Below are 22,980 nucleotides of genomic sequence, written 5' to 3' on the forward strand. Positions count from 1 at the left end.
TATTTTTAGGATTTTTGTGAATGGTGCACATGCACAGGAAAATGAAAAGCAAATTTTTAAAAAGACTGTTTTTAGTGGTGTGCATCAGCATAATAACATGCTACATGGCTAAACTGTACTGAAATTACAAACCAAAACAGAACCATCAGCTGTGACATACTGTATATAAGACACAGTTAAAGCAGGGGTGTTCAATCCTGTTCCTAGAAGGTCAATGTCCTGCAGAGTTTAGCTTTGACCCTAATTAAACACATCTAAAATTATGTGAGGTCTTCAGGACCTCTATTAAAAATTTGCAGGCCAGTGTCTTGGAGAAGGTCAGAGCTAAGCTTTGCAGGACATTGGCCCTCCAGGAGCAGTGAGCATATCTCTAGCTCCAAATGAAAGCAGAAAAAATTGAAAGGATTTTAGAGACAAAACCAGAGACCCAGCTTTTATTGCTAATTGCTGTTGTTAATTTTTTGTTGCTCATCAAACGTACATACTCCCAGAAGCTGCAGACCTGGAGTCAGTGGCAGCTCCAGGATGTTTTTGTTGGGGGTGCTAAGGAGGGGCTTAACAGTTCAGAGGGGGTGCTAAAAAACGAATTAAACTGAGTGAAAGTAATGAAGGTCTATAAGCTTCATCTCTCTAAATAGCATGCAAATTCAGCCACCATGTGTTTTTTTTTTTATATACAGCAGGTTTGATTTTTTTATTTTAATTTCTGTGGTATTAAACTTCTCATATGCCACTGTTATTAGTAATATAACTTCTAATGCCAACTGCCAAATATGACACTTACAAATTAATATAATTTATGAACGCACAGAAAAGAGAGAAAGTAGGGATTATTTTTCTTTTTTCATTGTTTTTTTACACTGTCTATTTAATCATTTTTTTCTGACCATCAAGTGTCAGTCACTCTCAATGCCAACTGGCAGGAAAACATGGTAAATCTAACCATTTTTTACAATAGATAAAAGTGGCAACAATACATACAACTATTTCCACACAGTGGCATAGCGGATGGGCATGCACTGTGGGGGGCGTGCGATAACCTCCCCGTGCTAAATTGCGCCGTATGTTGATGATAGCCAGAGATATTGTCAAAAGCATCAAAAATTGGCAATATTAAGAGGATTTAGCATTTCCAATTAATGTAGGCCTGTTACATTCTTCTTATTATTAGGCCTATTATTATTATTATTATTAGGTTACTTTTATTATTAAATTACAAAAAAAAAAAAAGATTGCCCCACAATAATTTCATGGCGCATCGCCGCATGACGCACTGTGAGGATAATTAAAGTTTAGGCTATTAGCTTACTCCTCGTTGAAAATGTTTACATTTTTTTTAAACAGTTCTATTAATTTATACAATAAATGATTGGCCTATAAATGAAATTATTAAAACTGCATTCATCAATGAAAATGAAGAGCAGGTTTATGATGATCGCTATGACCTTGACGATCTCTTGTCCTATTGGGAGAAAGGATTTGAGACCTTGAATTTTTTGGACTTCACCTGGTATCTTGTTCAGCGAGTTCAGTGGGTTAAACCAGGTCAACAAGAACCCTTTCATAGGGATTTTACCACCAGTCTTGCCCTCCTACAGCTACTGAGAAGAGAAGGGAGAGAAGGAAGAGGTCGGTAAAGTCAAGTCTGGTGGTCCAGGAGGATCCAACTTTGGTAGTCTCAAGTCCAGTGGTCCTGGAGGACCTGATGTGGGTGGTCTCAGAGATCACCACAGCAACCTCTCTAGTTGTGGAGCGGTTAGAATCCACCTCAGAGTCCACTCCAGTCCAGGAGCAATCAGAGTCAACTGCAGAGCCCACTTCAGTCTGGGAGTCCACAGAGTCCACCACTCCAGAGCCCACTCAGATCCAGGAGAGATCAGACTTCACTCCAGAGCCCACTCCAGTCCAGGAGCACTCCTAAGTTTTCTCGAGTTCATGAGCCCTCAGAGTCCACTCAAGAGCTCGCTTCAGGCCGGAGGTTCTCAGAGTCCATTCCAGAGCCTGTTCCAGTCTACGAGTTCACTCCCGAGCCTGCACCAGACTATGAGTGCTCTCCGGAGTACACTTAAATCTGAACTTATTGTCTGCCCTGTTTAGGTCAAGGAGACCATGGTCGAGTTATCTGCCCACCCTGTTGCAGCCGTTGAGGCTGTTATTAAACTCTTTGTGCTTTTCTTTGCAGTCATGATGGTGTCATTAGGAGGTCTATCAGTCGTGATGGACCTTCTGAGGTGCTTATCAGCCTCAACTTTGAGGTGCTTATCAGCCTCAACTTTGAGGTGCTTATCAGCCTCAACTTTGTACAGTGCCGCCCTGGCACTGTACTCTGCCGCTATCTGTAATCCCTCTTTCATTACATGGACCTGGCCCATCATCCCTCCCCCTGGTCCACCTCCGTTCCACCTCCCTCCTAAACTTTCTTGACTTTTTATGGAGCGTTTGGAAGCCGCTCTTTGGGGGGGCGGGATGTAATGTCACAGCCAGTTGTTGGAGTGATCAGCTTAGTTACCAGAGGACACTCTTTTTGTGTCATTGTTTGTGTGTTCTGGACTGCGTTTCCCATAACCCTTTGCACTCATTATTAATTCATTACTGCCAGGTGTTTATCATTGACTCATTAGCGTCACCCTATATATACTTTGTTCATTTTATCTTTAGTTGTGTCAGTAATGCATTCTGTTCCTATCTTTGGTTCCTGTTTTGCTCATGTGGATTACATTTTTTTGGATAAATCTAAACTCTGCAGGGCTATGGGCCTCCGTAAACTGAGTTTGACACCCCTGTGCTAGAGTATGTCAGTGTACAGTGCTTTACACCTGTCTGAATACGCCTCTGATTGTACACATCAACACTCTACCATCCAGAGACATGGATTTTTCTTCAGCTGCTACACAGATGACATGCAGCTATTCATCTAGTTCTAGCTGGACGACCCGCAGTGCATGGATCTATGATTACTTGGCAGACGTCTCACAGCCTGAGTGAAAGAACGTCACCTTCAACTCAACCTAGCAGAGACAGATCTTGTCATCTTCTCAGCTAGCCCAGTGAATCAACATCACCCAAAACAGACATAAAGGTCATACGAAAGTATGCTGTGAACACATCTGAACATGACTAACAACTGCATTTATGCTTAAAACCATTCAGAAACTACTATTTTTATGTGTATTTTACATGTTGCTTCACTCACCAGAGAAGTTGTTGTGTAGACTTGGTATAGAGGAAGATAAATATTGATGCTTTTGATTGATTGATTGATTGATTGATTCAGTAAAGTGATAAGTTCCCTGTAAATACATAAATTACAGTACCATTGTTAATGCAAACATTCAGCATAACTGCATACAATTTAGCCTTGTATAATTGCGACTCTTATTTTCCTGGCTTTTCCCCATTTCCTGTAGTTCCTGTAGTTCACTTCTTTGACTGAATACAAAATAATGTTGCCGCTCATATTATTTATTTAAAAACATTTGTTTGACTTTTATCAAAAATGACAGAAAATGAAAAAAAATGAACGTATTATAATATTGCAAATTGTGATAATGGATGTAGCACATTGCATTTGGTTTGTAGTTTCACAACTAGTCTCCTCTGCTATTAGAAGCAATGTCTGAAAACATAATGGAATGTGTGTTTTTATTTTCTCAATCACATTGACTGAATTGTTGCCTCCAGAATACAATTTAAATGTAATTGCATCACTTCTGCATTTGTCAAGAAATCCAAGGTTCCCAAAGGATTCCGCGAGAGTTTCATAGCTGTGATGGCAAACTTATTCCACAAGGGGTCTCCAGTGCTGTTTTGAAGGATTTCGCCTAAAAACTATTAAGGGTTTGCCTAAATATGAGCTTGTGAATGAAACACCATTCCTTTCTTGTTTTAGTAGCATATTTCCCATCCCAATCACAGAAATGAAGATTCGGAGGGGGAAAAAAAATCACACTGCTGTATCAAGGCCCGTTCACACCAAGAACGATATCTACATGTCATTATAACGATAAATAGGCCTATATTAGCTTCCACACCAGCAGACGATCATTTTCTGTTTATTATAAGCACACGCTTAAGTTTAATGCTGGAGCTCTTTAAACTCAAATAGATACTTATTGGCTTTCAAATGTTTAGATTTTTTTTTTTTTTTTTTTTTTTTTATTATTCATCAGACGGAGAAAAAAAAAATGTTCTCAAAATGACTCCAAACATACCATTCCTCTGTGTGTTATAGTTGAGGTGTGGATGTCTCTATTTCAATAGAAATAGAATGAATATTACAACTTTATAGCTATTGTTACAGTTATCATCCTTGGTGTGAACAGGGCTTGGTAATAAAATGGCACTATAATATTCTACATATTTGTGCATGTGATTCAAGAGATGTGGTATGTCTTTTTCCCTCCTTTTCATTCTGTCTACCTCAACTCAAATCCCTCCATAATCTTATCAGCAATGGTGCCACTATGATGTCATGCATCCGCTAGGACACAGGACACACAGCCAGAGAGCCGGATGCTCATGGAAAGAATGTAAACACCAGTGGACTTATACCTTGATTTATGAGCTGGTCCCTCACCACACACTTTACAGCAGTTCTTATTTATTTCCAGCACATGGTCATATGAGATGTGATTTGAAGTGAGAGCTAGGCAAAAATCAATCATGATACAATCATGCAGTGCTAGTCCATAAAATGAACCTGGGAGACCAGAGCAGCATATCTGGACACAATAATTAGGTCAGCTGTCAGAATACAAACCGATCCCAAAAGCATTCGACTGAAATGAATCCAAAAAGGTTTTTTTTTTTTTTTTTTTAAGACAGAAGCTCTTGAATACTGTGACTTGGAGCACTTCATCCTCCATTTTGAGTCTGTAATGAGTCTGAAATTGATGAGAGCGTGAAACATGTTGTGAAGCCAGTCGAGCCACATAGGGTGTGCGACTAATTGGTCAGAGAGGATGTGAGGAGTGAGGCTGAATGGCTGACTGATGATTTTATTAACTCTCTGCAGCTGGGCCCAGTCCTGAGGTGTAGGAGGACTGCCCAAGAGGCCTAACACAGTCTCCTGGGAAACTAACGGTAAGCGCATTGCTGAGACGAGACCCCCTATTCTTCTAGTGTGGGAGAGGGGAGAAATAGGGGGAGGAGCTGATTTTATTTTCCCCCTTGCTTTAGTTCTCTGGTATGGCACATTTGGAGCAATGGAGCAGATATTTTGCAGTATAGTTTTGCATTTGTGTTTGCATTTAGTGTCCTGTTTCTTGTCAGATGATGATGGATTTAAGTTAATCAAAGATACATTACAAAGGCAAATCATATAAAAATTACTTGTTTTTTATTTTTATATAAATGTTATATATTTTTGTGGGACTTAGAAATTATTGTAACAAGGTCTCATTATTACGCTGAAATTCTTGAATCCATTTTTTTTTTTTTTTTTTTTTTTTTTTTTTTTTTTGTAGTTAGTATTTTGTTTTTTTTTTTTTTTATTATTATAAATTTTTATTATTATTTGAATTTTGGTTTTGGGGTTGTGGTGTAGAGAACATGTAGGATGACATTTTGTTATTACAAGAAACCCATAAAAGAGAGAATCTCTTTATACTATCATGACTGTCATTACATATTTTTTTAAAAAATATATTTAGTGCTGTCAAACGATTAATTGTGATTAATCGCATCCAAAATAAACGTTTTTGTTTACATAATATGTGTGTGTGTGCTTTGTATATTTATTATGTATATATAAATACACACACATGCATGTATATATTTCAGAAAAATTTTGTTTATATATTAAATATATTGATATTTATATATAATATAAATATATACATGTAAATACATGTAAATATTTTCAAAATATATATACTGTATGTGTGTGTATTTATATATACATAATAAATATACATTATTTTATGAAAAGGCATGTTTTTTTTTTCAGATCAAATTGAGTAACTCGAAAATGCCATGATAGCATTCGTAAAAAATAAATGATATGTGTAACAATATTGTTTACCTTGAACATGTTTGAATGTTTTTGAAATTAATAAGACTACAGACATTAATGCATTAAAATTTCATCAATAACATTAAAATGTTCTTAATAAATGTTAATAAATTAATAATATTAATAAATATTCATGTTTTTTCTGAAAACAGTAAAAAAAAAAAAAGTTTTCATGAAACATTCGTTATTCATGTATTAAAAATAAATAAATAAATAAATAAAAATTTCAACACTTCCAATACTGATCATATTAAACATCCTTATTTGTGACCCTGGACCACAAAACCAGTAGTAAGGGTCTTTTTTTTATTATTATTAAGATTTGCACATCATCTGAATAAACTGAATAAATAAGCATTCCATTGATGGATGGTGGTTAGGATAGGACAATTTTTGACTAAGATACAACTTTTTGAAAGTCTGAAATCTGGGGGTGCAAAAAAAAAGAAAAAACAATATTGAGAAAATCGCCTTTAAAGTTGTCCTAATGAGGTTCTTAGCAATGCATATTACTAATAAAAAAATACGTTTTGATATATTTACTGTAGGAAATTTACAAAATATAAGCTATTCATGGAACATGATCGTTAGCTACTTAATGTCCTAATGATTTTTTTTTTTGGCATTAAAGAAAAATAGATCATTTTGACCCATACAATGTATTGTTGGCTATTGCTACAAATACCCGTGCTACTTGACCGGTTTTGTGGTCCCGGGTCACATTTGTCATTGATTCGTATCGATTCATATGTAACACTAAAGAACAAACCAAATTTTCCAGCATTTATTACTACAGCTAAGCTGAAAACTGCATCTGAAACAAAAAACATTTACATATACTGTAGCCTATATTCCTTAAATATAGGGCTTATTATGGGCTATAATTATCTCTTGCATTTTGCCATTTTTATAATACGGGGATGTAAGTAGACCTATTTTCCGTCATGTTTAATTCTGTATGTTCTGTCTTCCTATAAAGCTAAACAGTGATCAACAAAATAACAAAAATGCTGCAGAAAAAAAAAAAGCCTAGACCAGGATCACTCGTGGTCGCCCTATGCTTCTAGGGTAATGCGAGGTTCACTCAAGCGAAGAGCAGCGAGGAGCGAGCGTGCGTCTGCGATGATCTCACTGGAGGCGTGCTGCACCATGTGCTGCTGTCCGCTTCTGACGGGAAACATACCTAGACACAAAGGAGCGCATGGTCCAAAAGCAGCCCCACCCCAGACAAATAAACAAAGCCCATAAGCATGCTTTTCTAACGTGGGTCCACATAAGACATTCGCTCCTTTAAGAACATCTCAGTATCTAAAAGTAAAGATAACGTCCAGCATGATGGAGCGGTCGATGCACATGCACAAAGAGAGGAACGAATTAACCCTTGCGGTCGTGAACGGAACTCCCTCACAATCTGTCGCGTCTCTACATCTCTTTTGTTACACATTACGGGTTGATGACTGGAAATAAGCGGGGGTTAAGATGCTCTCCGCATGTTTGTGTTAAAAAGTGGACCGCCTCCTCCCTCATTTCTGTCCCCTCCCTCAAAAAAAAAACCCCTTTCCAGTAGCCTTTTGTGTTCACGGTGTCCTACACAGTCCCTGCATTCCTGTTTCGTTTACTATCCGCTCATTCGAGAGCTCTGTATTCGAGATCTCCATGAGAAAGTGGCCCGATTGCGAGGAAATCACGCGCATCTACTTCTGGGACTTTGCTACGTTGAGGAAATATAAGTGAAGTGTCCAGCTCCATTCATACTTTTATCCGTTCACTTACCTTCAGCGGACAGGGGGGGAAGTGAATACAAAGATATTTTGTTCAAGCGTGAAATGGATTAAGGCGCATTGAGGAAAGCTGGAGCACCACAGACGAACCAAGCGACGGCGAAGGGGTCGGAGGGAGTCGATGAATTTCCAACATCAACGAGAAAGAGGTGAGATAGCAGTGTCTGTCTGATGATGACCGATCCTGTTCCTGGGAGCCCTTAAAAAGCAGACACGCTGAAACCTGGCGTGTAGAATCAAGATTTCTGCTTTCTGAAATGCACATTAAATATAAAAAAGTTCATTTTTAGCATTAGGCTGGGTGTTTCTGTACGACATCCCAGAATAATTCATGACACCATTTCAGGAGAGAGGTGTCTATGTCAGATGGTAACTGACCACGAGGACATTTTGAAATGCCAAATCTGCAAGAGAAAAAACAATCTGATAAAATATAAATATTCTACTTTAAGCGGGGCTTTCACATAATATGATATGCGCTATAAAAAAAATAAATAATAAAAAAAAGATTAAAATGCTCCTGTGAAATCGCGTGTGCTCTATTCAACACAGATGACCCTCTTAATCTTCCAGCAATGTTACATCTCGGTTGTAGCCATGCATGTGTCAAAGCACTGCTCAGTCACAGCAGTTCAGTACCATGTAGTGGACAGCGGCACAGCTGGTACAGTAGATCAGTGGTTCAAGGGTGGGAATTGTGTGTGTGTGTGTGTGTGTGTGTGTGTGTGTGTGTGTGTGTGTGTGTGTGTGTGTGTGTGTGTGTGTGTGTGTGTGTGACCCTCCCCCACAGAGAGTCAAAAGAAAAATAGATGGGGGTCCCTAAAAACTATCTATTATTTTTCATTAATAATATGCATATTATTTTTATTTATAGCATGCATTAAAAATTTTATCAGAATTTGTAAACTCTTCTGTCACCAAAAAGTCAGATAAAAGTAAGTCAAAAGCTAAAAACGTAAAAGAGTGCACTAAATAGAGGCTCAGGAGAAGTTGCGTTCACCCAACAAGTAACCATAGAAACAGTATGTAGCTCAAGTTAGACATCGACCAATCATAAAGGTCTATTCACACCAAGGACGATGACTGTAAAGTCTTAATAGATGATAAATCACAAGTGGATTCCCAAGGTAAAAACAGCTACATTGCTTTCATACTTTGAGAAATGAACAAATTGAGTTTTCAATGCAGGATTTTGCTTAAATTACACAGCCCACTAATGTAAGTGTACTAATTCACTTCCTTCACTTCACTGCAGACATTTTACATTATCTTAAGAGTCTGCAGACTTTCTTTCAAGTTATTTTCAAACGTCTTCTTCCAGTGTTGATTAAGGAACAAAAGGTTGGATCACTTACATGAGTTGAAAAATCTCAAATTTTCTCTACATTTAGTCGGCTACATATTTATTCAGTACCAACTGCCCACCAGCTCTGACATATTGCTGAAGAGACTCACAGACCGACTTGATTGCTGCTTTATTGCTAAGCTCCTTTTATTTGCCAGCCAGTAGACTCCTTGACAGCACAGACTTGAGTCTGTTCATTCCCGGCCCTCTCCTTATCCCCCTCTCTCTTCAGAGACAAACAAAGTAGAGCAGGATAAATAGTTCTCTCTCCCCTGAAAAGAGCCTTCTTTGTTTGTGCAGTGTGAAGCATGGAAACCAATACGGCCACCATGTGTCACCCAACTTTCATTAGCTGTCCGCCTGGAGAGAGATGAGGCTATTCAGGCTATTGCATGCTAAGTCAATACTGAATTCCACAAGGTAACTCCAGTAAGGGGAGCTTAGTCACTAATCAGTTATGTGGGCATATGCAGAATTGAACATTTACAGTGCTAATAGTCACAGCATTGGTTTTAATCTGATACTAGGCAGCAGTATTGAATCCTGATATTGACTGGCTATGCAGTCTACCTCATCAGACACCACCATAATGCTGTAATATCATCCAAAACCATTAATCTCAACATTTCTGGTTGGACTGCAGTTATGTGTTATAAAGCTCTGTTTTTGAACCCTTTGAAAGCAGTACCATTAGATATTACAGAACATCATGAACGGATTATATTTTGTGGTGTCATGGTAGAAAAAGTAGTTTCGTTGCCAAATTTTCCAGTTGATTATCATTACTGAAAGAAACTTAGTCAGTGTAGCATTGTTTAGTAACATAAAAAAAAAACTTTCAGTAGACAAAATACTAAAAAAAAACTGCTTATACAGTGTGTGCCATTGCAAAGACATTGTTTTCCTCCGTGTTAAATTCAATATGCTGTCTAACCTGCTTTAGGTCTATAACATGTATCTAGTAAATATCCGGTGTTTGATCTTATTCTGTTCTCACTTTAAGATTTCACTCGGCCAAACGCCAAAATGATGTCTCCAAAAGACAAGCCCAAGAAGAAGCCTCCCAAAGACAGCATGACCCTGCTGCCATGTTTCTACTTTGTAGAGGTATGCAGTCAACATGTTTCAGTTGTTTTGGTGATGTTTTAACAAGCTCTACAAGGCTTCTTCATCTTGTCGTTGAACAGCCTAAAGAATAGCATGACGTGTTACGCACCACTGCCTTATCTTATGAGGAGAGTCATCTGCATAGAATGACATTTACATGTCGCTTTGAGTTATAATACAATGACATGATGACACATATGAGCCTGTAAAATGAATTGTGATTTTAGCTGTGTAATTAATGACATGACATGACTTTCAAATGTCACAGAACTGATATTTAACACCGATGCCATTTATTTGACATATAATGAATCATAAGCTGGATATGGGAATGCTCAACTTCTTATCCTATGTGGGTGATGTCAAGTACATGTTTTAACCACAGGGTTAAGAGGTTTTAACAGCATTTCAGCAAAGGATTATTTGGGCTTAAACTGCTTTATTCCTGTTCAATGAGATAATATTGATGTAAACATCAAAGAAAATTGTTGAAAAGTGAAACGTCAATGGAACATATTTTTTAATGTTTACATAGATATTTATACACTTAAGTCCCACTGGAAATTTCTGAATATCATCCCACTTTTCTGAATGTCATTCAATTTGATTTAAAAAATAATAAAATAAAAAATAAAACAAAGTGGCATTTGCAAACAAATGATGCCAGAGTTTTCCTCAGAACTAACTTTTTTGCAATTAATCGAAATATCTAGTCTCATGTTTTGGTGGTTGTATAAATTCAGTTCCTCTAGTTACTACAGGTGTTGTTAAACACATTACTATGAACATTAATGTTTGATAGTCTAAAATAGTTCAAATACATTTTTTTTTTTTCCTTTTTCTTTTTGAAAGAGAGTAGTAGAATGTTTGAAGATTTAGGGTTTGTAAAAAGTGTGTTACTTTTTTCTCAAACAAATGCTATATTTTGTTATTTCAAGCCAAGGCATTCATTCATTTTTAAGCTTGGCTTAAAGGGATACTACACCCCAAAATGAAAATTTTGTCATTAATCACTTACCCCCATGTTGTTCCAAACCCGTAAAAACTTCGTTCATCTTTGGAACACAATTTAAGATATTTTGGATGAAAACCTGGAGGCTTGAGACTGTCCCATAGACTGCCAAGTAAATAACAGTGTCAAGGCCCATAAAAGGTATTAAAGTCATCATCAGAATACTCCATATGCCATCAGGGTTTGCGTATGCTCTTCTGTATCATCCGTGCCACAAAGATGTGCTGTTTTCTTTCAAATCAAAGCTAAATACACATAGAAATTGCACATCCTTTTGGTGCAGATTATACAGAAGAGAATACGCAGCATTCAGTGATATGGAGAGACACAGAGGAGAATTGTTGTTTTCTTCACTTACAAAAAGTGTTCCCGTCGCTTCATATAACCCAAATTGCATGTCTGATGGCAGATGGAGTATTCTGATGACGACTTTCATACCTTTTATGGACCTTGACACTGTTATTTACTTGGCAGTCTATGGGACAGGCACAGGCCTCCTGGTTTTCATCCAAAATATCTTTTATGGGTTTGGAACGACATGGGGGTAAGTGATTAATGACAAAATTTTCATTTTGGGCTGGAGTATCCCTTTAAATGTTCAAATATTTTTGGGACCACGGTATGCCTAATACTGTTTGCATGAATAATTCATGAAGGTATCCATGCAGTAAATGTTGACTGATTCCTCCATGCATAATCCTGTCCTGTGCCACCTTTCCCATAACCCAACTATTCTTCCTCTTTTTCTTCCCTTTTAGCTGCCAATAGTGGCATCCTCAATGATCTCTCTTTACTTCTTGGAGCTGACAGACGTGTTACAGCCAGCCAAAGTTGGGTTCCGTTGCCATGACCGCACACTGAGCATGCCCTATGTGGAAACGGGAGACGAGCTCATCCCTCTGCTCATGCTGCTCAGCCTGGCCTTTGCTGGCCCTGCAGCGTCTGTGAGTGTTCATACTCTATTCATAAACGACCTAACCTATTTATCTCACTTTTGCTACTGTGAATATTACACAAAATCCTGTTACTCTATTCATTGATGCAATGTGGACAGTAACAGCATGGCCAGTGAATTGGATGGTCAAGGACAGAGTTTTAACATCTTGTATAAAGCATAATTAAACGCTTGACAGATTGGATTTCTGTAATGTTGCTTCAGGCAGCTCTCATTCTTGTGTGCGTTTTTGGCTTAGATCATGCTGGGTGAAGCCTTGATGTACTGCATGCAGTCCAAACTGAAGATCCGCTCTGGTACAGAAGGCAGTATAAATGCAGGAGGCTGCAACTTCAACTCCTTCTTACGCAGAACAGTGCGCTTTGTGGGTATGTTAAAAGATACCTCAGTGTAGGAATGGGAAACTTTACAATTAAATGATATTTGGGGTCAGACATATGTTTTTAATGAAGTTTCTTATGCTCACCAAAGCTGTATTTATTTGATTCAAAATATAGTAAAAAACACAATTTTATGTGAAATATTATTACAATTTAAAATAACCGTTTTCAATTTTTATATATGTTTAAATGTATTTTATTTTATTTACATTACTCCAGTCTTCAGTGTCACATGATACTTCAGAAATCATTCCAATGTGCTGATTTGGGTTTAAGAAATATTCCTTATATTATTATCAATGTTGAAAACAGTTGTGCTGCTTAATATTTTTTGTGGAAACTATGAGACATATTTTTTTATTTCAGGATTTTCTAATGAATAAAAAGTTTAAAAGAACAGTGCTTATTTAAAATAGAAGTGTCCATAGAGTGTCCATTTCTTATAATATATATATAAACAACTAAAATATTAAAATAGAAATGCAAATGATACATCTTTGTATGGTACTTGTATGTCACACACAAAAAAAAGCTTTAAATGGTACTCGAAGATAACAATTTGACGGTCCACTAGATCTCTTATTCTTAGTTTTAATACTCAGGAGTTGGGACCTCTTCTGACTTCTGACATTCATTATTCATACACTGACAGCATTCAGCCATTTTTACAGGCCTTTTCTATTTTGGTAGAAGCATATGGTCGAGTGTTGGCTACATAAGACTCACAGACAGACAAACAAAAATATTTCTGGCTCTGTTCACACTGTTCCACACTGAAAATTTCTCATCCCCACACAGGTGTTCATATGTTTGGGCTGTGCGCCACTGCATTGGTGACTGACGTTATCCAGCTGGCCACTGGCTATCATGCTCCCTTCTTCCTAACTGTGTGTAAACCCAACTACACACTACCGGGTGTGGCCTGTGATAAAAACCCCTACATAACCCAGGACATCTGCTCAGGCCGGGACCAGTATGCCATCCTGTCAGCAAGGTGAATACACACAAACAACACCATGCCTTCTCACTATGCCAAGGTAAATTCATTTTGTTGTTGTGTTAAGGGTGTTACCTAATTTGCATATTATATTTGCATATACGTGCTAAAACAAAGTGCAGAGTATGGTTTATTTGTATGCAATTCACACACATTTTTGCCCCTGTACTGTTGCATACCCAATGTGTGGACTAAACAGGATGACAAATAGATATTACTTTTTAAAGTTTTTTTAGTTTCTATCCCATTGCAGCATTTCCCAACAAAGATTACAAATGGATTTTATCCTTTTTTCTCCCCAAATCCTTGTCAGGCAGCACATAGAACATGGAAGCTATGGAACAGATATGAAATTGTGTTTTGCTCACTGAAGCGTAGTACTTTCTTCCTTCATCTCTTCCTTGGCTCATTTACATTTTTTCCTCACATGCTAAAACTCTTGGCTGGATTCTGTGATAATTCATGTGATGTGTTACTGAAGTCGCTGTCACTTTTTCCTCTTTTTTTTGTCTGTCTCTGTGTTATCAGGAAAACTTTCCCCTCCCAGCACGCCACTCTGTCTGGCTTCGCAGCCGTCTACATCTCGGTAAACATTTCTCTTTACTTTTCTCAGGGAACTTTGATTTAAAAATTTTCTTTTAAACTATTTTAAATTCTTTCAAGGTAGTTGTAATTTGAAAAACTGTGCCACTGTGATCAGTGAGCTAGCACTCTTATTAGAAGGATCCAGCATCAGCATTAAGTAGCGTACAACATTGTCAACTGCTGATTGACCTCTGCTGATTTCCTAATAAGTGCAGAGTATATAGGCCACAGCCAGCTTGGTTTCTCACAGCTGTAGAGCCTGAGATGCTCATTAGTCTTCTTTTGTTAGCTATGCCTCGTTGAACTCAGTGTGGGTTTTCCAACTGTTAATGAAGCCATTCTCTCTGGACAGTTAAGAGAGACAGTCAAGCCTCTTTAACTACATTTGGAGTGTTTTAGGTTATTCTAATAATGTTATCCTGTAGAATCTAATTGGCAGACCTTAAAAATGCATATAAACCAGTTATTGTAAAACAATGAAACAGAGGTAACTAACTCAAGTAAAGTGGACTAGGAATTTCATGTCTTTCCCCATGGAAGTATGTATGTCTCAAATATCAAACTTGATAATTTAAGTAAAAGTAAGGAGCCACCATTTAAGTAAAATTATGTAGCTGAGCTAAATTTTTAGATTTAACTCTTAGATTCTGTCAAAAAATATAAATAAATATCATATTCTAGTATATGGAAAGGAAGGGAAATTATGCCTGGACAAAGTCATTGAACAAGCCTGATAAAATAAAAAACAAAAACAACAACAACAATATAATCAAAAATCTAAAACCTCTAATAATTTTTTATTTAAAAACTTTTATTTAAAAATTTCCTTATAAATTCCCATGCTTTAAGCATGCATAAAAAATAGTTCTTTTTCATTTTGAGTTACTACTATTTAAAATCTTTAAAGAAAACTCCAAAGAAATGTAAAGGAAAGCTTTACGTGTTAAAAGTGAAACATCAACTTAAAGAGATGGTTCACACAAAAATTTAAATTCTGTCATTAATTGCTCACCCTCATGTCGTTCCAAACCCGCAAGACCTTTGTTCATCTTCAGAACACAAATTAAGATATTTTATGAAATCCGAGAGCTTTATGACCTTCAATAGAGAAGGAATTTTTGATCGTTAGTCATTATTTTTGTTTTCTTTGCACACAAAAACTATACTCATAGCTTCATAAAATTATAGCACTGATGTCACATGGATTACTTTACATTGTCCTTACTACCTTTCTGGGCCTTAAACGTGGTAATTGCATTGCTGTCTATGGAGGGTCAGAAAGCTCTCAGATTTCATCAAAAATATCTTAATTTGTGTTCCAAAGATGAACGAAGGTCTTCTGTGTTTGGAACGACATGGGGTTAAGAAAAGAATGACAGAATTTTATTTTGGGGTGAACTATCCCTTTAATTAAAACAAACAAGTACAGCAAAAACACTAATTTTAAGTGGAAAAAGAAAAAGTTTCATTTGCAACAGTCGTTAGAGGTCATTTCATATTTATGAGGTTTTTACCAGATTAGTTGTCATGTTGTTGTTATACTTATGTTTCTCTACTCAGATGTACTTCAATGCCACCATATCAGACAGTACCAAGCTGCTGAAGCCTGTGCTGGTGTTTGCGTTTGCCATAGCAGCAGCCCTGGCAAGTTTGACCCAAATCACCCAGTATCGGAGCCACCCGACTGATGTCTACGTGGGCTTCGTGATAGGGGCTGGCATTGCTGTTTATCTAGTGAGTCTTTGTTTTTAGTTTGCCTCTCTGAACAACTTTTGCTTTGACAGCTTGAATTTTGGGTTAGCAGAGGATATCAAGACTTATTTATCTTCCTCTTTTCACTGTTTTATAATCTGCCGACTGCAAGCTCTATATTTAGGATTTCTTTTCTATTAGAGGAAGAGAAATCCTCTAGGATTCATCAGGAACAATTTCACAGCTCCTTTTCACTCTCTCCATGTCATCTCTTTGCTCCGCCTCTTTCCTCTGATATGCTTTTGTGTTATAATCTCTCTAACCAGTCAAGTGGGTTAAAACTATTTCTAAAAATGTCATTTACATTACAATAGTAAATAGGTAAAAGAAAAAAGTCAACAGACAAAAAGTAAAAGTAATAAAACTTAGACTCTGTAGCACTGAACAACAATAAGTGTTTTGTTTTTACAGTAAAAATACAAAATAAACTAAAAACATTTCCGTAGCTCCAAAAAATTACCCTGTCAGTGGAAAACCTTCCCAGATTTGTACAGAAGCTGTTATAGCAGCAAAGAGAGAACCAACTCTATTATTAATGGCTGATGTTCTAATATAAACTATTCAATAAACAAATATGAGTATATTTGGTGTATGTGCAATCTAATTAATTTGTCTTCATGAGGTAAAAAAAATGTCTCACGAACTTTCGTTAACCTTACAATAACAACTGTTTCTCACACTACAGGCACTATATGCAGTGGGGAACTTTAGGTCCAATGAAGAGTTCTACCACAGACCACTGAAGCAGCCCCCTCCTCCACAAAAAGATCCTCTAAGAGAACTCACACAGCGTGGCCATGACTCTGTGTACCAAAAGGCCCATGCTTCTGAGAGCAATGATGAGCTATCAGCCCCGCCACATGTTGCTGGCCTGAACCGTAAAGTGCGTCGAGAGAAGGCCTCAATGGGCAGCCTAAAGAGGGCTAGTGCAGATGTTGAGCTCCTGGCTCCTCGCAGCCCTATGGGGAAGGAGACCATGGTGACCTTCAGTAACACACTGCCCCGTGCTAACACCAACACTATGGAGGAGCCTACTCAGCGTCACATGACCTTCCACGTGCCGATGGACTCTCAGCGTTCTAAACAGTTGGTGTCCGAATGGAAGCAGAAATCAATGGAGATGCGCAGTCTCAATTTGAGGGATGAGGAAGAGGAGGAAGGAGCAACTGCAGAAGGAGTTGATGGAGTTGAAGGAGAAGCTTCAGAGGATCTGGGCATGCCGTCCTCCCTTTATCCTACCGTGCAAGCCAATAGGGGAGCAACGGCGACAGCAGGAGGTGCCAGGGCGATGATGCCTCAGAGGTCCGGCGCCCCACAGTTGGTTCATATCCCAGAGGAAGCCACCAGACCACCACCGGTGTCACCTAAAAGCTCCACCACACGGGCAAAATGGCTATCCATGACAGAGAAAGGAGGTCCGGTACCAGCTGCCACGCCAGAACCTCCACGATTACCCAACCAGCCACGGGTTATGCAGGTCATTGCCATGTCTAAGCAACATGGTCCATGTAGCATCACCACACCAAAGTCCTCCGAGACTGCCTCATCCTGTGCCACCTCCAGCACTGGCTCAGAGTCACCATACTACCGCATTCCATCGGAGCAAGACAGAAGCAGCATTGTCACGGTAGACGCTCACGCTCCTCATCACCCAGTGGTCCGTCTTTCTTCAGGCAACGGGAACACATGGGATTGGAGGAGCACCTCCAATGGCAAAACTGAGGTTCATGCGACCAGCCGGACACTCCCCAGGCAGGAATGCGTCCGTGATTATTGTCCCATGAAAACGGAATCCCTCTGTTCCTCTTCCAGTGATCCTGATCCAGGGATCCTGCCTCCGCCACCTCATCCTGACCTGCTCCTCGACAGCAGTCTAAGTCAAGATTCCTCGCTTCACCGTAAGTCCTCGATCTCTGCTAAAGACTGGGAGCCTGGGCAGCCTCACCCAGAGCCAGACCACTTCTTTAAGAACTTGCAAACAAACAGACCATTTAAAGACTAAAAATGTTACTGTAGGCCAAATCAGGGACACTGCAAACTTCTTTTGAGAAGAACCCAATGTGAATAATTGTGTTTTCAGTGGATGGCGAGAGAAGACAGTCTTTTTGGCTCACATCTCACATGGAGCATCTGGGGTGGATTAGTGCAGTGGAGCACCAGAAGGATCACACAGACTTGAGGAGACTGTTGAGTGTACATGCACAATCTGTGAGGAAAGATGACCCACAAACCTCAAAAAATGAAATACAAAATCAAGTTGTAATTAATATATTAAGGCTTTCTGTTCTTTTCAGAAAGTGTTGCCCTTTTCAAGAAGCTAAGTTCTTGTGAGTAAAGACAAAACAACCAAGCATATATACATTTGAGGTTTCATTCATACACAAAGACTTGCGTTGTATTGTACAAGAAGAAGTCATGTTTTAGTTCATTAATGATTCAGACTCATTGGGGACAGTTTTATCCTGGGAATATGGACAGGTAAGCTGACTTTGCTGTGTAGGGAATCAGTTTTAAGTAGGCCTAGTTGTGTTCTCCTTTTTATACTAAAATATGAAGTACTCTTGCTTGTTTGTACGTGTTGCATGTGTGTTTATTTATGTGTCTTCTTGACTTTTGATGGACTGTTATATATCAGCAGGGATGGTCGCTTTCATTTTGCTGCCCAATGTTAAGGTTTTTGTAACAAACTTTGAAAAATAAAATTGTAATAATACTATCTGCTTTTAATCATTGAATCTAGTGAATTCTGATAGACGTTTTGTCCTTGATTTTTTCAGACATTTTGAAAAACAAGTGATTGTGTTAACTGCTTTTCTTCTACACTTTCACAAATTTACTGTATATTCAGACAGTTTTGATAAATGGACTATCATACAGAGTATTACATATTTATTTATTCATTTTTCATTCATCAACAACATAAACTACAGCTTATAACAGGGCATGCATTAATATATATTATATTATAGATATTTATATTAAACAATGTTCACTTATTTATTTTTTAGGAAAAAAACACAATAATTCATGTGTGTGAGCTTATCAATATTACATACACAATAAAAGCCAGTATTTCTTTAGAAATTTAAAACAAAACACACACAAGCACAACAGCATATTTCATATTATACATTAGAGGGCAACAGACAAGTAATTCCTTTTTAGAGATGCTACATGCAGTTTGCAGTGATATGCATTGCTCTTCCAAGACAGGCATGATAAACTGTGCTTTAGGTTGTAAAAGAGTATCTCTTCTGATCTATAAATCACTACCACAATATTGCCCATCTTTAATGAATTTGTCAAAAAAACACCCAACATAATTCATGTGATTTTCATCTTTAAAAATTAATAAATCAGAGCTGCTTAAGACACAGATATCATAGGAGAGGCCTACTGTGTAGTTATTTAAGGAAGGGACTGTGTTTATTAAAACAGCTGGAGAGAATATGGCATGACATGCCTGTTGTAAAGACAGTGATCAAATCGTAAACTCATTTCAGAATAGGGCATTAAACATTCAGTGCCCTGGGCCAAGTCAGACTGTGACTCAATATTGCAGCTCTACAAGAAGAGTGAATGTTCCCTTAGTGGGTCATAAAACGATCTGCAGCCTAGGCTTCTGTGTAAGTGATGCGTATGTGCCACTCCTACAGCACAGACTTGACCTCCTTGTGGTGATTCAACATCACAAGCAAAAAGAAGAAACATACAGAGATTGAGCTTTTGACAGAAACAGGGCAAAATATTTTGGACTAGAATGATTTGGAAGATGATATCAAGGTTGTTGAGTTTGCCATGATCATGTGATTGAGGAGACACGCAGTATCTTCTGCTTAAAAAAGATCACACTGATTTTCTCAATCAAGACCAAAACTGTCCTGCAGGACACAATTTTTGGAAGACTAGAGTAGCATTAAAGGGTTTAAACCAAATTATTGTCAGTTATTGTCAAACAGAACCTACAAGTGCTCTCTGTGGTTTTGAATTATGGGTACTTTAATAAATAACAGTATATGCATGAATATGGAAGAAGAAGTGTATTCTACAGCTAATGTCATAATTAAATTAAATATGCATGCTTATTAATGGTTGTTAAATGGCTATTAATAACACTTTACAATAAGTTGTAATTAGTTTAATGCATTAGATACTGTGAACCAACAATTAACAATTTTTACAGCATTTAATAGTCTAATGTTGATTTATAAATTCATATTAATGAATTCATAATATATCTATATCCAATTGTATAAGGTTTATGAGGTTTAACCAAGATTAATCAGCTAATGTTAATGTTTGTAACCGTATTGTTATTTTATGTCATTTTAGAAAGTGATATCCCAAACTAAGATAAATTCTGTGCCACTGATGTTTAACATCCCTTCCAGAGCTCTGGGTAACACAACAGTTGTCCATCTCCATGGTTAAACCATTGATTATGCCATAACATACCTCAATGACACAGTGATATACAGAGTCTTAGAGCACCATGAAATGAAGAACAAAAGGAGATGAAAAACCTGGACTTCTTAATCAAACAGATTAAGCCACAAACGGAGAAGCTGGCAAACATTACAAGACCACAGATGGAAAGACAAGAACAAACTCTAACTGGCTTAATAAAGTTTTACTGTCTCTCATTTTGCTTCAGTAACAAAAGTATCAAAATTCACTGCCGAAGGAAGCATCAAAGCTAAAGCTACATTTCTCAAACCATATCAACACCCTGTTCAGCAAGTGTGTGCTGAATGTGGTGATAAGAAACATCACACTGTATTCTCTTGCTATTTCAGTATCTGAATTGCTATTTAGAACAAATAGTGAATACATTTTATTTAAGCGTAAGAAGTATACAACATGAAAGACTGAAATTACAGTGATTTGGAAAATGCAACTTCTTGGTCTACTCTCATTTAAATGTGTGTGCCTACTACATCTCACAATCATAATATGCAGTGTAGGCGGTCTGAAGGGTGATTTGAGCATGAGTGAATTGATTTGAATTTGCTTGCAGATGCATGAAGATTCTAAACTGTAACATCGCTGTGAGCATGTCCTGCAGCTGACGCACTGACACACTAACACTCTTCTTTCAACAGATAAGTGGGTAGACTGTATGCTTGCTTGTTTATGTGTTCATGTTTTGCATTCACAGGCTGATAGTATAGGGAGGAAATATCAGTGTGAATTGTTCATTAATGGCCTAGACATCACTTGTATTTCAGCTACTGCTCAAATACTGCCTTGATTGTCTCATCTGTAGCGTTTATTTTATTTTCAATAAATTAGTTTGCTGAGAGTAAGACATGAGGCCTCTTTCATCGAAACAGGCAATCTGGGGAGAATAAGATGAGACTGTGTGAAATTATGCACAGTTTTTATTTTGTTTATTCAAAACATCAAGTGATTTAGTAGTTATAGATCATATCTATTAATTAAGAAGGGTCTGTGATTAAGAGGAAACTAAAAAAGTGCTTAAAATATTTTAAATAAAGTATATATATTACATGATGACATGCCAATATAAACATAAATATATATTTAAAGACAAACCTATGAAGCCCCAAACATGGCTTGCAGGGAAAAACAAGATATTATGGTCACAATGTAACTAAATTAAAACAAGGGACCTATGGTAGTACAGTTTACAACAACATATGTACATGACAATGTACAATTATTTCAACTTTCACATAAAGCCACGGGAAATTAATTTTAATTTGTGGCCACAATATCATGTGCTGGGCTCTGTACAAACCCTACATTCAAAATGGAAAAAGTAGATGCAAATGGACCATATTTGGATCAAAGCTACCTTAAAACTACATGCAAGACCTAGAACAAAAGCTGATTTACACACAGGGTGGTCATACCAAAGCTTGGTTTGATTTAGTTGATAGAAATTAATTGATAAATAAACTCTATTTATGACATTAGTTTGGAAAACATCCTCACATTACCTACCAAGTGCCTCAAACATTTCATATTACTGCAGCTTTTCAGGAAGGTGTCTTCAAGGACCTTGGAGACGTTGCCATAGTTCTTCTGGATTTAGTCTGTCTCAGTTTTTTTTTTTTTTTTCGGATACTTCATGTAATCACAGAAAGACTTGATGATAATGAGATCAGATCTCTGTGTGGAGCACTGGCTGTTGTCAGACTCCTTGTGCAAACAAAAAATAACACTGGATTATTGCAATTAATGACAAAAGGAATGTTTGGAATTGTAAACTGATATTTCCCACTGACACACTACAGCTTTATACATATATGCCCAAAAGTGAGCTTTATGTGGTAAAAAAAACGAAATTATTTTATTAAAAACATTAATGAACACTAAAAAAGCTACATTTATGAAAAGCTCCTTAAGGTAGCAGTTGCAGGTTCTTGCTTGCTCCTTGATTTTACTGTCCTAAAATCTGCTGTTTGGTCTCCACTGCATGATTCCTACCCTCTCCTAGCTCAAAACCCAGGTGATTTGTGTAGCATAGATGCTCTGTACGAAAATAGCAGAAAGCTGGTGGAAAAAAAAAAGAGTCCTAGACAGGCCAACAATTTGTGCTCCGCATGACACACCACTCATTTTGACTGAGCATATAAGAACAATATAAGGATGTCAAATTCCTTCTATTCTCTGTAGCCTGTGTTACGGAAAGGAGAGGAGTGAAGGCCTCTAGGCTACAGTACCAAACCTTCTTTAATTATATTCATCTCTCTGTGCAGGCCTTTCAGTTTAATGAATTACAAAGCAGCAGCTTGAGTTTCATTTCCCATAACAGTCATACAGCAATTATCAACCAAAAACTACCATTCATATTTCTAACCTTAAAAAGCCCCAGAACGTATCCTTAAGCAGAAAACAAATCTCTCACATCTTAAAAAAAAAAAAAACCTTGAGCATTAGATTAAACTCAGTTTATTCCAAAATAAGTCTTCAGTGTGAGCAGATACATCACTTGTTTGATCTTTAGGTGTGATAGCCCTATGGCAATCTCCCGCTGCTGCAGTAGCCTACTTACAGGCTTGAGATTGGGTCTTCAGTTCCCATTTC

At 37.5% G+C, this 22,980-nt stretch overlaps 1 protein-coding gene across 1 annotated transcript; it reads left to right on the top strand.

The window, feature by feature from the left end:
• Window positions 1-7,272: 7,272 nt before the first annotated feature.
• On the top strand, window positions 7,273-18,643 carry LOC109106101 (phospholipid phosphatase-related protein type 3-like). The gene is made up of 8 exons (XM_019119434.2): window positions 7,273-7,943; window positions 10,143-10,246; window positions 12,017-12,202; window positions 12,452-12,581; window positions 13,392-13,587; window positions 14,119-14,176; window positions 15,736-15,909; window positions 16,613-18,643. Exons 1-8 carry the CDS (start codon window positions 7,916-7,918, stop codon window positions 17,927-17,929), a joined length of 2,193 nt encoding a protein of 730 aa, XP_018974979.1. The 5' UTR covers window positions 7,273-7,915; the 3' UTR covers window positions 17,930-18,643.
• The last annotated feature ends 4,337 nt before the right edge of the window (window positions 18,644-22,980 follow it).

The sequence above is a fragment of the Cyprinus carpio genome, chromosome B2 (genome assembly GCF_018340385.1).
Source record: "Cyprinus carpio isolate SPL01 chromosome B2, ASM1834038v1, whole genome shotgun sequence".
Lineage (NCBI taxonomy): Eukaryota > Metazoa > Chordata > Actinopteri > Cypriniformes > Cyprinidae > Cyprinus > Cyprinus carpio.